Below are 12,241 nucleotides of genomic sequence, written 5' to 3'. Positions count from 1 at the left end.
GAAGACTCTTGCTCTGGTGGAGACTAAGAGTGCCAGCAATGGGTTGCTCATTTCATTGAGTCTGTTCTTAGAGATTTACTGGTGGTAACATTTCACAATCTAATTTGGGAAGGTCTTTAATGGTGATTAAAACATTTGAAAGTGCAGTTACAATGAATGAACATTAAATCTCTGATAAAGCATCATCTATGTGATGTTAATTGTGATCTATATCAAATAGCTGTGGGTTTGTTGCATTCCAGCCACAGCTTTCTACTCTTGCATCACAGGAGAGCTCTCCTGATACTTTAAAATGGACCAGCATTATACTGCAAGAAAAAGATCAGACACCCAGACAAGGGGCTTCTCCCTTGAGCAAGCAGATGCCCATCATGCCTTCCCAGGAGTAGACCATTTGAACACAAACCTTGGAAATATGAGTAAGCATAGTCCTTACACAGATGTCAGAAGTAACAACAGGCTTCAGAAGGAGAGCATAATGCCAGTGGAAGATAACAAAATTATATGCCTTTTCCTTACAGTGTTATCCCAGTATCTTTCCAGTTTGTGCCTCCCTAAACGGAGCATTTACTTGAATTGTGTATTTATAAATATTTTTGAAAGATATTATATATTAGGAAATTGATAATTAGGAGTATAGCATTTAGTGGCTTAGCAAGATACTTAACATTTGAAGCATTTTCAGAGGCATATTTGTATTGTTCCTGTTCTCAACAGTGTTGTTCAGTAGGGTTAAGTGTGTAGTGCTCCACAGCCATCAAGAACAGATCCTCACCAACATCAGCAGTGTAACACATGTAAAGCAGATTTTATCTGCCACTGGGGGAAAAAAAAACAAACAAGTTTTTCTGGAAAAATTTTCAATTCTGGAAACAAACACAAGTATTTTGTAACATACTTGTAATATCTCTTAATCACATTCAACAATTATTTATGAAGGATTAAATATCTACAATGGAAAGCCTACTGGAAAATTACTGAGGTATGGAATGTCTTACCAAAGATTATTTTTAACTATAAGGACTAATACAGGTTTTTTAAACTCATTATTTCAACATTCCAAAAAGTAGCCCAAGGAGAAGAAATAGTTATGCATGCTTATCTAGGCACTGTATACTCCTCATCAGTATGGATCTGGGGCCCAGTTCTTTGTGTAGAAGAACTGGGTTTTGGATATTTTTTTCACAATAATATTATGCCAGAACATGAAATACTGCATTTAGAGACAGGCTTTTCCTGGTGTGTAGTGGCTGAGTTAAGAGTTTTGAGCTATGTTAGCATATACCTTGGTATGACTTAAACTCCCTTTCCTAAAGAAGCTTAGCTTCCTTAAGTACCTTGAAGCACCTACACCTGAGTGCTTCCTAAACTATTTAAAATTAAAAATAGTTCAGTTGGTGTCCCTGATCCTCAGCCTGTAGGGAGAATGTTGTGATGCACTTCCACAGTGTTTTGATTACCTCTTCATATCTCTGTTTATAAACAGAGGAAGAATTCATTGACTCTGTATCGTCAGGCGTATCATCATTTCATTTGTTGCTGCAGTGAGTTACATTATCCAAAAGCATCTCCAGTGAATGACCTGAGTCCAAACTGCTGCAGCAAATGGTGAACACATCCATCACTCACTTTGAAGAGAGCATTGTAGGAAGATGGACACTTTGAATGCTCAGTTTGGTCCTGCAGCGATCTTGAAATATCCAGGCTAGAGTGTGACTAGTGTTATCTAAAACTATCGTGGAATGCCAACAGTAAAGGGGCAAGTGTAACATACAGAGCCTTGTGTGAGAAGTTTGGTGGGACATGTTGAGCCAAACAGGCAGGCTGACACTTGCAGTGGAAGTTGGAGCATTCTTTGGTCATGTGGCTTTAGTCCTTGGTGTTAGCTGCAGTCATTGGGTCTGGAGGTTGTGTGAATCACAGTGGCCAGTTCTGCTGGGATGGGGGATACACTCTTCCAGCCATCTGCAGATGGATAAAAGGAATTTGGGAGAAGTGACAATTGAGGTGATGCTTACAGTAGTATGCTCAGGAGGGTGCAAGTTCTTTCAAGTGCTTATTCCAGCCATATCTTGCCAGAATCTGGGTACAGCCAGCTGTTCTCAATCCAAACATGCATTTGGAGCAAGAGTGGAGAAAACTGGAAATAATGATTTTCCCCTTGGGATGCAAACATCTGCAAGCAGTTCAGGCTGATAACTTCATTTGGCTTATCTTTTTTCCACTGACTTTGTTTAACAGTTAAACAACAAGAGAGAGGAAAGTTGATCAAGGAAATGAGAGGAATAGACTGAGCCTTGAAGTATGCTGCAGGAAAAAACTTGGAACGAAAAGGTCTTGATTTCTGTTCTCTTTGAGGATTATTGCTCTGTTGTTTAACTGATTGCAGGCAGGAATAGAAGTGATATGTAATATCAAACACCACAGAGAGGCTGAGGAGAAGGTACATGGATGCCTGTGTCTCTGTGCTGGAAGAGAGCATTCAGAAGCGTAGTAAGTGCTGCTCTCACTGTGTCCTGGCTGAAGCAGCATCCAAGGCAACAGCAGCTACTAGAAGACAGCAAGGAATGCATGCCTTCAATTCTGAAACAAACTGATTTAGTAAAAGGAGAACAGATGTGGGCAAGAACTTGACAGAATAAACCCTGATTTGTACGGAAGTTGTAAGGTAGAGAGAGTGGCTTTGAGGAGAGCTTTTCTGGCAAGTGTAGGTGGTATAAAACAATGATGACTGTATATGACAGTGCTATTCTGTGGAAATCCCTAAAATGTTTGTTTCTGGTCTAGTGCCTTCAGGTGAAATGTTTAAAGCAAGGGTGAAACTGTTCTCAGTTAATTTGATTTTAACTGGCACTGAGGGGAAGGATTTTAGGTCTTCCGGAAACCTGGGAGGGGGACCAGGTGACAATGAGAGAGGAGGCAGTACATGTAGGATCAGGAATCAGTGCACCCACAGCAACCCATGCCAATGAGTACATTACAGAGTCCTGCTGTAATAAAAGTCATTAATAAGCAGTCTCTGTTCTCCCCTCTTATCACAAGAGAAGAACACTATCAATTTTTGCCAAGTGTTGAGCATGCTCGGCTCCCATTCACTTTAACATAAATTTAAAGTGCTAATACCTCACAGAGTGGCTGCCAAAATGTACTACAGTACATTCTTTCTCACACCTCTCTGGACAGACAGTTGTCTTATTAATTCAAGTCCTCTTAAAACATCAGATCTTAAATATGCCTGAGCTTGTGAAGCACAGCAGGGCTGGAGGGAGCTGTGATGTTCATGTGGATGTTCCACTGTGGCACAGCCACTTGGCACTTGTATGATTCAAATTGTGCCTTGTTCCAGGGGATCTTAATGGATGGGGCTGTGGGCTCTTCAGATGTGCCCAACACATGGCACTTCTTGTGTAAATGTGCTTCTGTTACAAGCTAGGCTTTGGGAATCTGTGGCTACGTGAGGAGACAGAATTCCTCATTTGTTCTCAGCATAGTGGGCATTCTGTGGAAAATGAGAGCTATGTGTGTGAGAAACCAGCTAACCAAGCTTCAAATGGAAGCCAAATGAGGCTTCCCTGCAGTTTCACAGCTGTGTCCCCAATGGCAGCTTTGTGATGGCAGCATGGTGAACTCTGCTTCATTTCTGTGACCACTAAGAAACAGAAGATCACAGAACCTGGAGTCAAAACTTGATAGGATTAAAATTTTTTTGTCCCTAGGGAGCAGAAATGACTACTTTTTAAAAGCAGAGCAGAGTAACGTGATAGCATTTTTCAGATTAGTACTTACTGCTAAATAATGACTCGTAGCGCCTTTTCAATTTTCCCTTTCCTCCTGAAGAGATGAGGAAACCTCTGCCTCATGTTAAAAGGGAGGTAAAAAGGCACAGAATAAGTGATAATTTACCAGTGTCATGAGGTGGAGAGAATGTGTTTGTGGGGGTTGTGTTTAACTTCACATTAATGCTGCTAGAACAGGCCATGCTGGTAGTCACACGCAGGGAGGTGGCCTCTTGCCATCACAGCCTGTGTCCCATCGCATCACTGGGATGCATCCAGCCCTGGCAAACCAATAATCACAGTCATGTTCATCCATGAGAGCTTGCTCACCCTCTCCATAGGGCCTGTGCATAAGACAGAAATAATAAAAAATTTCTGAGATCATACCTGCTTCTAATTATCAGACAATTTTAAACTTTAGTTCAGAAGATTAAAAATATCTGTATGTTTGCACACTCAGGATTTTGTGTGCTGCTTACTTGGGGAGGGTCTGTGTACATACATGCACACGTATGTCTTAGCTAATAAATGCAATTCTACTCAAACATCTGATGTAACGTAGTGGTAGTAATGACTTTGGAATGGTGATGGTGCTATAACTCAATTAAGATGTTTTTAGCAAACTGCCTCAAGTGGGTTGCAAACAGCTGCAAAACACCCACTCAAATCCCTAACAATTGCAGCACTGAACAACAGCAGTGTCATGTGTGTGCTCTCCTTAACAAGTGATGAGCACAGGAGCGGGCTTTAATTTTGTTCTTTTTGTTCCTTTTCTCCCACAGACTATCCACGTTGCCATTGTCTGTGCAGGGTACAATGCCAGCCGGGATGTTGTCACACTCGTCAAGTCTGTCTTATTTCACAGGTAAAGGAGGTTTTCTTTTCCTGTATATTGTACATCTGATTATCACTACATGAGCTTTTTGTACATTTACTATGTTACTTCAGAAGAAGGTCAGACTCCCTTCCCTGGTTCCTTTCTCTTTTTAAGAAATGAAACATTTAATTCATGATCATCTCAAATAGATTTCACCTGTGTGAAGATTTTCTACAGTGAATAAGAGAGATCAGAGATCCACCTGCTACTCCTGTTGCATTGTGGGAATAGGGATAGTATCTATCTTCACTGTAAAGCATCTACACACTCCTGAATGCTGGAAAATAGTGATAATGGTAATAACAGTGTTGTATTCATTTAGCCTATTTCTGGTATCAGTTTATGGCACAGGTGTAGATGATGAATTCACACTGGTTGCTTAGCTGTCCCAGATTCCAATTTTGACATTTGTTTTTGAAGTAAACCTGCTGTTACAGTCAGTATATACACTATTTCATTAAATTCAGGTGGTTTATTCTGGCTTTGGAATGGCTGCTGACAGTCCCTCAGAAGGTTTTGCAACCTGGTTTTAGCACAGTTAGCTCCCAAAGTTGAGAGGCATAAATGTACAATGAAAACAAAATAACCAATTCCCTTAATAGACAGCAACTCCAGAAAAAGAGAATTCACATTAAACTCTGTGTGGGCATATGTGTGTATCCATTGTCCAGTTTAGAAATTCTCTCGGAAATGCTTTCCAATGATGTTGCCAAAAGTGGATTAAAATTGGGGAAGTGATCAGACTGTTTGATTTGAACAGGTTAAATAGACTAGTAAAATATGCTTACAGTACAAACAACTTATTAAGGGAGGTAGTTTCAATATGCTGCTTTTTTTTGAAAGACAGTTTTGTGCAAGAGTGAATTACTTTTGTTCATGTCATGTGGTAATATCTTCTTGTGTCTATCATGAGTGGGGCATTCCAGTCCCACACTTTGCTCCTCATATTTGCCTCCAGTCTCCTGCTGGAAGCCTTAGTAGTCACTCCCTGACAATGGTTTTAGTACACCATTTTATCATTTTTGGTAAGCTTCCTAAAATAATATAAATGCTCATCTTGTCCAGTATGAAAAAAGACTCCATAAGTATTGTTTAATCAAAATAGGAGAGCAGCTTCCATTATAGACACGCAATCTTTGCAAGTCTTTTGAGAAGTAGCATGTTCATGTTAGATGGGGGTAGAACCAGAAGAACAATGCTAAAAAACATAACAAAAGCAAAAATACAGTAAATATCCATGTCATTCTCTTTGGGGGATTTTACTAAACGTTAAAATTCTGGTAAATGGTAAAACTATATCTATTTCCAATTAGAAGTTTGAATTGTTCAGTGTAAACTGAGTTTATATTGCAAGGTTGTGGGGAGGTTTTTTTTTTTTTGTTGTTGTTGTTTCTAAGGGATTTAATGGAAAATCATATTTTTGTGGTGACATGAGTTATCCTATTGGTAAGCTTCTCCCTGTTTGTCTATCCTAATACTTGCATCCATTTTGAGAAGGCTTTAATCTCTCTGTTTCCAAATGTTCTGTAAATAATAGACATCTCACAGCTCAAAGGTTTAAACAACCTCTCTCTGCTCTTTAAAGGAAATGTCCCTGTTTTACTTAAGGCTCTCCTCTGAGCAATTAGCAAATTTATAAACAATACTGTCATGTAATTAAATTATTAAATAATAACAAATTAAAAATGTTAAAACAAAAAAAAGGTAATTAATATTGGTATTTCTAAGTCTGATGGATTCTGCCTCTGTCAAGAACCTACTGGGTTTGGCCTGCACTGCTGCTCATGTCAAAGGATTTGTTGAACTCAGCAGAGGTGGTCAAGATAAAGTCCAGTAAAGCTAAGGAAACCTGAGTACATTCCAGATAACCTATCTCCCTTGTTTGCTCAGAACATACTTAAAGACAAGTCTAAGTTCATTCCTGCCTAGAACTAGGGTTTCTCACTAGGTATTAAATTGTTTGTTAGAAAGAGAAGATTTTCTCAGAAAAGAGACAGAGACAGGCATTTCTTTGTTATCTTCTAGAAAACACAGGCTTCTTAAGCATCAGTTGATGCTATGACTCCATGGCCATGCTTCAGTAGCACTCCTTTCTTGGATCTTTATCTTTGGAATGGCAGTTCTGTAGAAGGATGCAGAATAAGCAAAAAGAAACAACAAATTAGGCTGAATATTGATTTAGAACTAAGTTTCTTTGCTTTGGTTGCCATGTGCATGCAGTGTTATTTTGGAGACCACTATGCAATTTAGAAATGGTGATGATTGGAAAGGCTTCTTTTAGTTGCTATGATCTGTTTAATTATAGGAATGCAGAATGGAGACAGGTCATGATAGTGCATTTAGGAGGATTGAATTAGGAGAGTTGGAAGTGGTTGGTTCAGATAGTTAGTGCTTCATGATGTCAGCATCAAGTTTACCTCTGACTTGAGGGTCGTCAGTGAGAACAGGCATGGAGATGTCACTTCTTCCAACCCTAAATATGTACCAGAGGGTGCATCCTAGCTGGCATTGTCCAAAAAGCCATTGTTTGAAAGGTCTGTATGTTTCCAATGGAGAAGTTTGCTTAACAAGAAGTTTGTTATCCTAATCTCTAAGTTAGGCTACTGGTTCTTCATTTCCAGTATCACCACATTCAATCTTAAAAGTTTTGCAAGAACAGAAAAAATATGCTGCCAAATTTATTGTCATAGAGATTTTGTTTTTCCTTTGACACACCCTGAATTCAATCTACTGATTAAACAACTGACCCCTTAAAGCAACCAGGCTTAATGTCCTCACCTGTCTTCCTGCACCTCAGTTGGTGTTTGTTGTAAGACACTGATGTCAGTGAATCTATCTGGAATTCATGAAGATGTCATGTCCTTCTTTTGGCATTTCTGTACAGGTTAGTAATTAAGTAATTTGGCATTTCTGTACAGGTTAGTAATGTTTTAGCATGCATTTTGATACAAACCTATATACCTAAATTCCCTACTTCCATAGGAAATCTCTACTTCTCTAATGGAAAAGCTCTGAGAAAAGGAGGCCATGTCAGTCTAATCCCAGGGAGCATTAACATATTTGTTATACCCCCAACTTTAGCTAGAGTACTAAATAGAGACACAAAACAGCAGGAGTGCTGGGTCATTAAGGATAAAAGCTACAGGATTTTCTATAGATGGAGTGTGCTGTCTCTTCTCTCTTGCAGGAATGTACAGCAAATCCTGCATGTTGAACATTTCAGCTCTCCACAGGCCTAAAACACCAAGATTTGAGTCATACCATATATATTATGAGACTTAGGCAAGCTACTTGTTCAGACCATTTGAGAAACCACATGTATCTTCAGATTCCAGAGAGTGGGAAAAGGAGAGGAAAGGGGTAGTGTGATTGATTCCACATAAGAACACCATAGTTCAGAAATGAGTTTCATTCCCAGTGATAAAGGAGCTTGATTCCAGTTTTGTCTTTCAAAAACGTATGCTCCAGCCACAAAATCCAGCAGCTTTTAACACCCAGTTTGACATAACTGACAGTCTGTTCTCAGGAGGAGACTCAGCAGAGCTGGGATAGCGCAGGGTTTGCAGTCTGATAAATATGCATTGGCAGCACTGCACAGAGGGAGGCTGGTAGAATGAATACTCAGTCCTACTCTGCAACTTTGCTACTTTCCTTTCTTGCACATCCAGTTCCCAATTATGACAGATTTTATAAAGCCACTGCAGGGGTAAAAAAAATTATCTGAGTTTAACACAAGCATATCACCATGTCCTTAGAGCAGCCTCACTTTAGTTGTTCCAAACCAAAAGACTAAACACTAAAAATGTATTATATTGGGTTAAATAGACAGAATGAATGAAGTGCAAATACTTTTGGAAACAGTGATTATAGTGATAAGCTAAAAAGCACCTGCATTTCTTTTTCAAAATTGAAGCAGTTTTCTGTGGCTGATAATGTTCCTTGAATCTTTTGCAACTATATCACCAAGTTACATTGGTGATTTTTTCAATGTTTTACTCCATTTCTGAAAATTGCAAACCTTAGAGTGCTACAGAAACAGCCCACAATCCTAGTTACATATTAAAAAGATAATTTCTCAGTTCGGTTAAGTCTTAACTTGAATAAGAGCTAAAATGGTTTTTAATGTGTCCTTTTTCAAAAACATGCCTAACACTATGTTTCATTTGGAAACAAAATAAAAAACAAACTTACACGATTATGCATGTTTCTGGCAGTTAGGTCAGCCTGACAATCTGTAAACAATTAACTTCTCTTTTGTGCCAGCAAATACTGTGTTGGTTTTTTGTGGCCTTCTGTTTTTTTCCCCACTATGTCAGTCCCTCTTCTTCACAGGAGACACTGCATTTACTTCTTTGGCTGAACTCTCCATTTATACTACAGCAATAGTGGCATAGGAGTGTGGGGGCTTTGGAAGAAATGTAAACAAAACCAGACAAGACAAATGCTTTTTAATATGAAGTTGCCTCTCTGCTTTAAGAAGGCTGCTTGTAACCTTAAAGTTAAGTGTATGTCAGAGCATTTTTAAGAACAGGATATGAAGCTGTGTTACAGAATGCTGTATGAATAATGAACTCTTTTTTTTTTTTCTCAGAACAAGTAGAATAAGACAAAGCAAATGAAAATCTAAATTAAATTAAAAGGATGACATGTAATTTCCAAGTAAAAGTCACAAGTCAACACTGGCTGGTAATTAAAGCTTATATAATCTAATGGCTATATTCCATTGAGACCACTTTGCCTTAATGGAGTTAATTTGAGAATTCAAAACCTCTGACAGTGTTTCCAACTTTTCTAATGTGTCAGTCTATTTTGTGTGAAGTTATTCTGGCAAAACACATAAAGTGTGACCTGGTTTCTCTGATTCATATGAATGCATCAACAATACACACTTTTTGTTTTTTCTAGCTGTCCTAACAATAGAGCATAATGGAGAAAGCAATGTTTAAAAAAAATCTGCTCATGATTTACTCTTAGTACTTCTCAAAGAAATTCTGTCAGTAAACACAAAACAAGAAGATCCATGAGTGATGCAGCAAGTGTGTATTTAGTCTCTCTCCAATACTTTGGGGAGCATTTTCATCAATACTGGGTGTGAAGTGGTATAAAAACATCTTGAAGATTTTCACATTAAAATTTTTCTCATATGAGAGAGGGATTGTCATATGGGCATTAGGAGAAAAAGTTTACCAAACTGCCTTTTGTAATTCCTGTTTGAAGTTCTTGTAACCATTTGTTACAGATATAAGAGGTACTACCTTGTTGTGCTTCCCTTGATAAAGTATAGGTTTTGGAAATAAACCCCCTTGGCTACTGACCTTTTTGTATTCTTAGAAAATGAAATTTCTCTGTTGCAGAGAGAGAACTGTGTAACCAAGCAGCCAAGGAGCTGCCTTTTGAATTACTAACAATTGAGCTATGGAATAGTGCAGAAGGGAATAGTGAGCCTTGGTTCACTACTCCCTTTTTCAATTGTAGATATCTGTATTTAAGTCTGTGGCAGTGGCTATTTGAAAAGAAAGGGCCACAAATGCTTGAGCAAGCAGATCATAAATCTGATGAAGAATAAGAGGTTTTGAAATGCAAGAATAAGACATCATGATAAGAAAAAATGTAGAGAAATGGGTACCTTGGAATAGACTTCTAAATTCATGGCCTGACTTTTAAAAAATTGACGTCTTTTCATTTTCCTAACTTTATAGGACTTCAGCAATTTTGAAAATGAGGGCATTCATTCAAACTCCTATATTTAGGTCTAAGAACCTATACTTAAGCATCCATGCTTGAAAATCTTGGCTAGAATCTCCCTTTGTTCACTTTTGAGGAAAGTAATTTAGGAAAATAAATGTGTGCTCTTTACATATGGCTCACTTCGTCAGATAGTGTTCTGATCTTAAGATAAGTGGAAATAAGTTAATATAGGGAGATTTGCAGTTTTCTGAACAGAGTACTTAGAACCTTAAGTTTCCACTTGATGGGAAATAGCCATATTTTGGAACTACATTTTACCAAATTAAGACATTAATGCATCAGCATTTTCCATGTAGCAGAAACTGTGAAAAGTTGTAGTTGGTAGAAATTCAAATGTTCAAAATCATTGAAGTAAATAAGATTAAGTATTTCTGGACCTTGTGAGGAATTCTATGGCTGTTACAATAGCTGCTTCTGCAGTAAGGAATCTGGAAGACCTGGTGCTCATTGTTCTGAAACCTGGGATACTAGAAACATTTATTCCTAAACAGATTAATTCACATGAATACTGAGGATTTTCCAAAACCTGTTAGTTTTGTGTTAGAAGTTTATCACAGTTGCCTTATATTGACCCATGTTATTCCATAGTTGAATATACTGTCCCCAGTACATTATAGGGATTTCTATCAGTATAAGATACAACCAGCCTTTATGTGTGTGTTTTTTTATTTTTTGTGATGTGCCCAGTGGAAAATGAGCAAAATGTCCCAGTTTAATGAAATTCAGCTTTCAGTGGAATCCTTCACAGTATCCTGATTGTCATCCCCAATTCTTATAGCCACTGATTCAATCATGTTGTCAGATAATCATGACATACATTTCATACATCTGTTGAGAAAGATTTCTCATCTTGCAGAATCTCTTCTGTATCTGTTATAATGAATGTTGGTTGATCTTCAAGCTTCTAAACTTGTTTCTTAAACACTTTGAAACAATCCATATCTTTTAGGCTTCACATATTGCAGACAGCAGAAGAGGTGAAAGATGTCATCTGTGTGTATGCTAGTCTTGTTACCTTCAGAAGGTCTTCCAGCTTTGAGGCTGTGCACTGTTGGCTTCCAGCACCATGCTAAACCTCACATTTCACAGAACTGAAATCTCGTCTGGAGTAAAATTTTCTGTGGCTGATGCACATTTAGTTGCAGATGTCATCAGGTCACTATACTATTTTGGGGATATATTTTTGTAAGTGATAATCTTTTGCCTTGCCTCTGACACACACTTTTCCTTCCAGCTGAATCTTTACCATGAGGCTAACAACTTGAAAGACATTTCTGTGTGGGAGTACAGCCATCCTTTTTTCTTTCTCCCAGCAGGAGATGAACTAAAGTAAATGTCACCCACTTGTTCCCATATAAGTTTCATACACTCTGGGTCATTCAGATAAGTATAAACTGCTACTGAACATCTGAGTGTCTTTGTGTCAGATTTTTTCTTTTCAACTAGTGTGTTTCATCTTGAAATATTTTATATAAATTCCATTTAACTAAATGATCATTTGAAAGACGCTTTCTTTTTTTTTAACTGAATTTTTACTCTTCTTATTCTACTTTAGAATATAAGATAAATAACCCAGAATAAAAAAAGGAAGGAAATTACTGAAGAACACCAGCTGGGAAATAGTCCTACCAGAACCCAGACTCAGCCCTTCCTTAGCAGAGGGAGCTATGTGGGATGTGTATGTTGATACTGAACATTTATTTGTCTTGAGATACTGCTCTGCCGGTACCCAAAGCCACCGGTGTTGTACTTTGTTTCTCTTGGCCTTGTCTCTACTAATGAGATGTATCTCCTGATCACTGCTATTTCCTGATTTTTTTCTTGGCAAGGTGCCTGGTTA

General features: G+C 38.2%; 1 protein-coding gene across 2 annotated transcripts in view; it reads left to right on the top strand.

Moving 5' to 3' along the window:
* Positions 1 to 12,241, top strand: part of LARGE1 (LARGE xylosyl- and glucuronyltransferase 1) — a 271,398-nt gene that overhangs the window by 133,546 nt on the left and 125,611 nt on the right. For both annotated transcript variants that reach the window (XM_071422738.1, XM_071422739.1), the window contains one exon: positions 4,559 to 4,641. In XM_071422738.1, the coding sequence (XP_071278839.1) occupies positions 4,559 to 4,641 (83 nt within the window). The remainder of the gene's footprint in view (positions 1 to 4,558; positions 4,642 to 12,241) is intronic.

Source organism: Agelaius tricolor, unplaced genomic scaffold (assembly GCF_023055355.1).
Source record: "Agelaius tricolor isolate 1412-34295 unplaced genomic scaffold, bAgeTri1.0.p SCAF_3, whole genome shotgun sequence".
Lineage (NCBI taxonomy): Eukaryota > Metazoa > Chordata > Aves > Passeriformes > Icteridae > Agelaius > Agelaius tricolor.
Note: the sequence above shows the minus strand (reverse complement) of the source record. Positions and strands in the feature narration are given on the sequence as shown.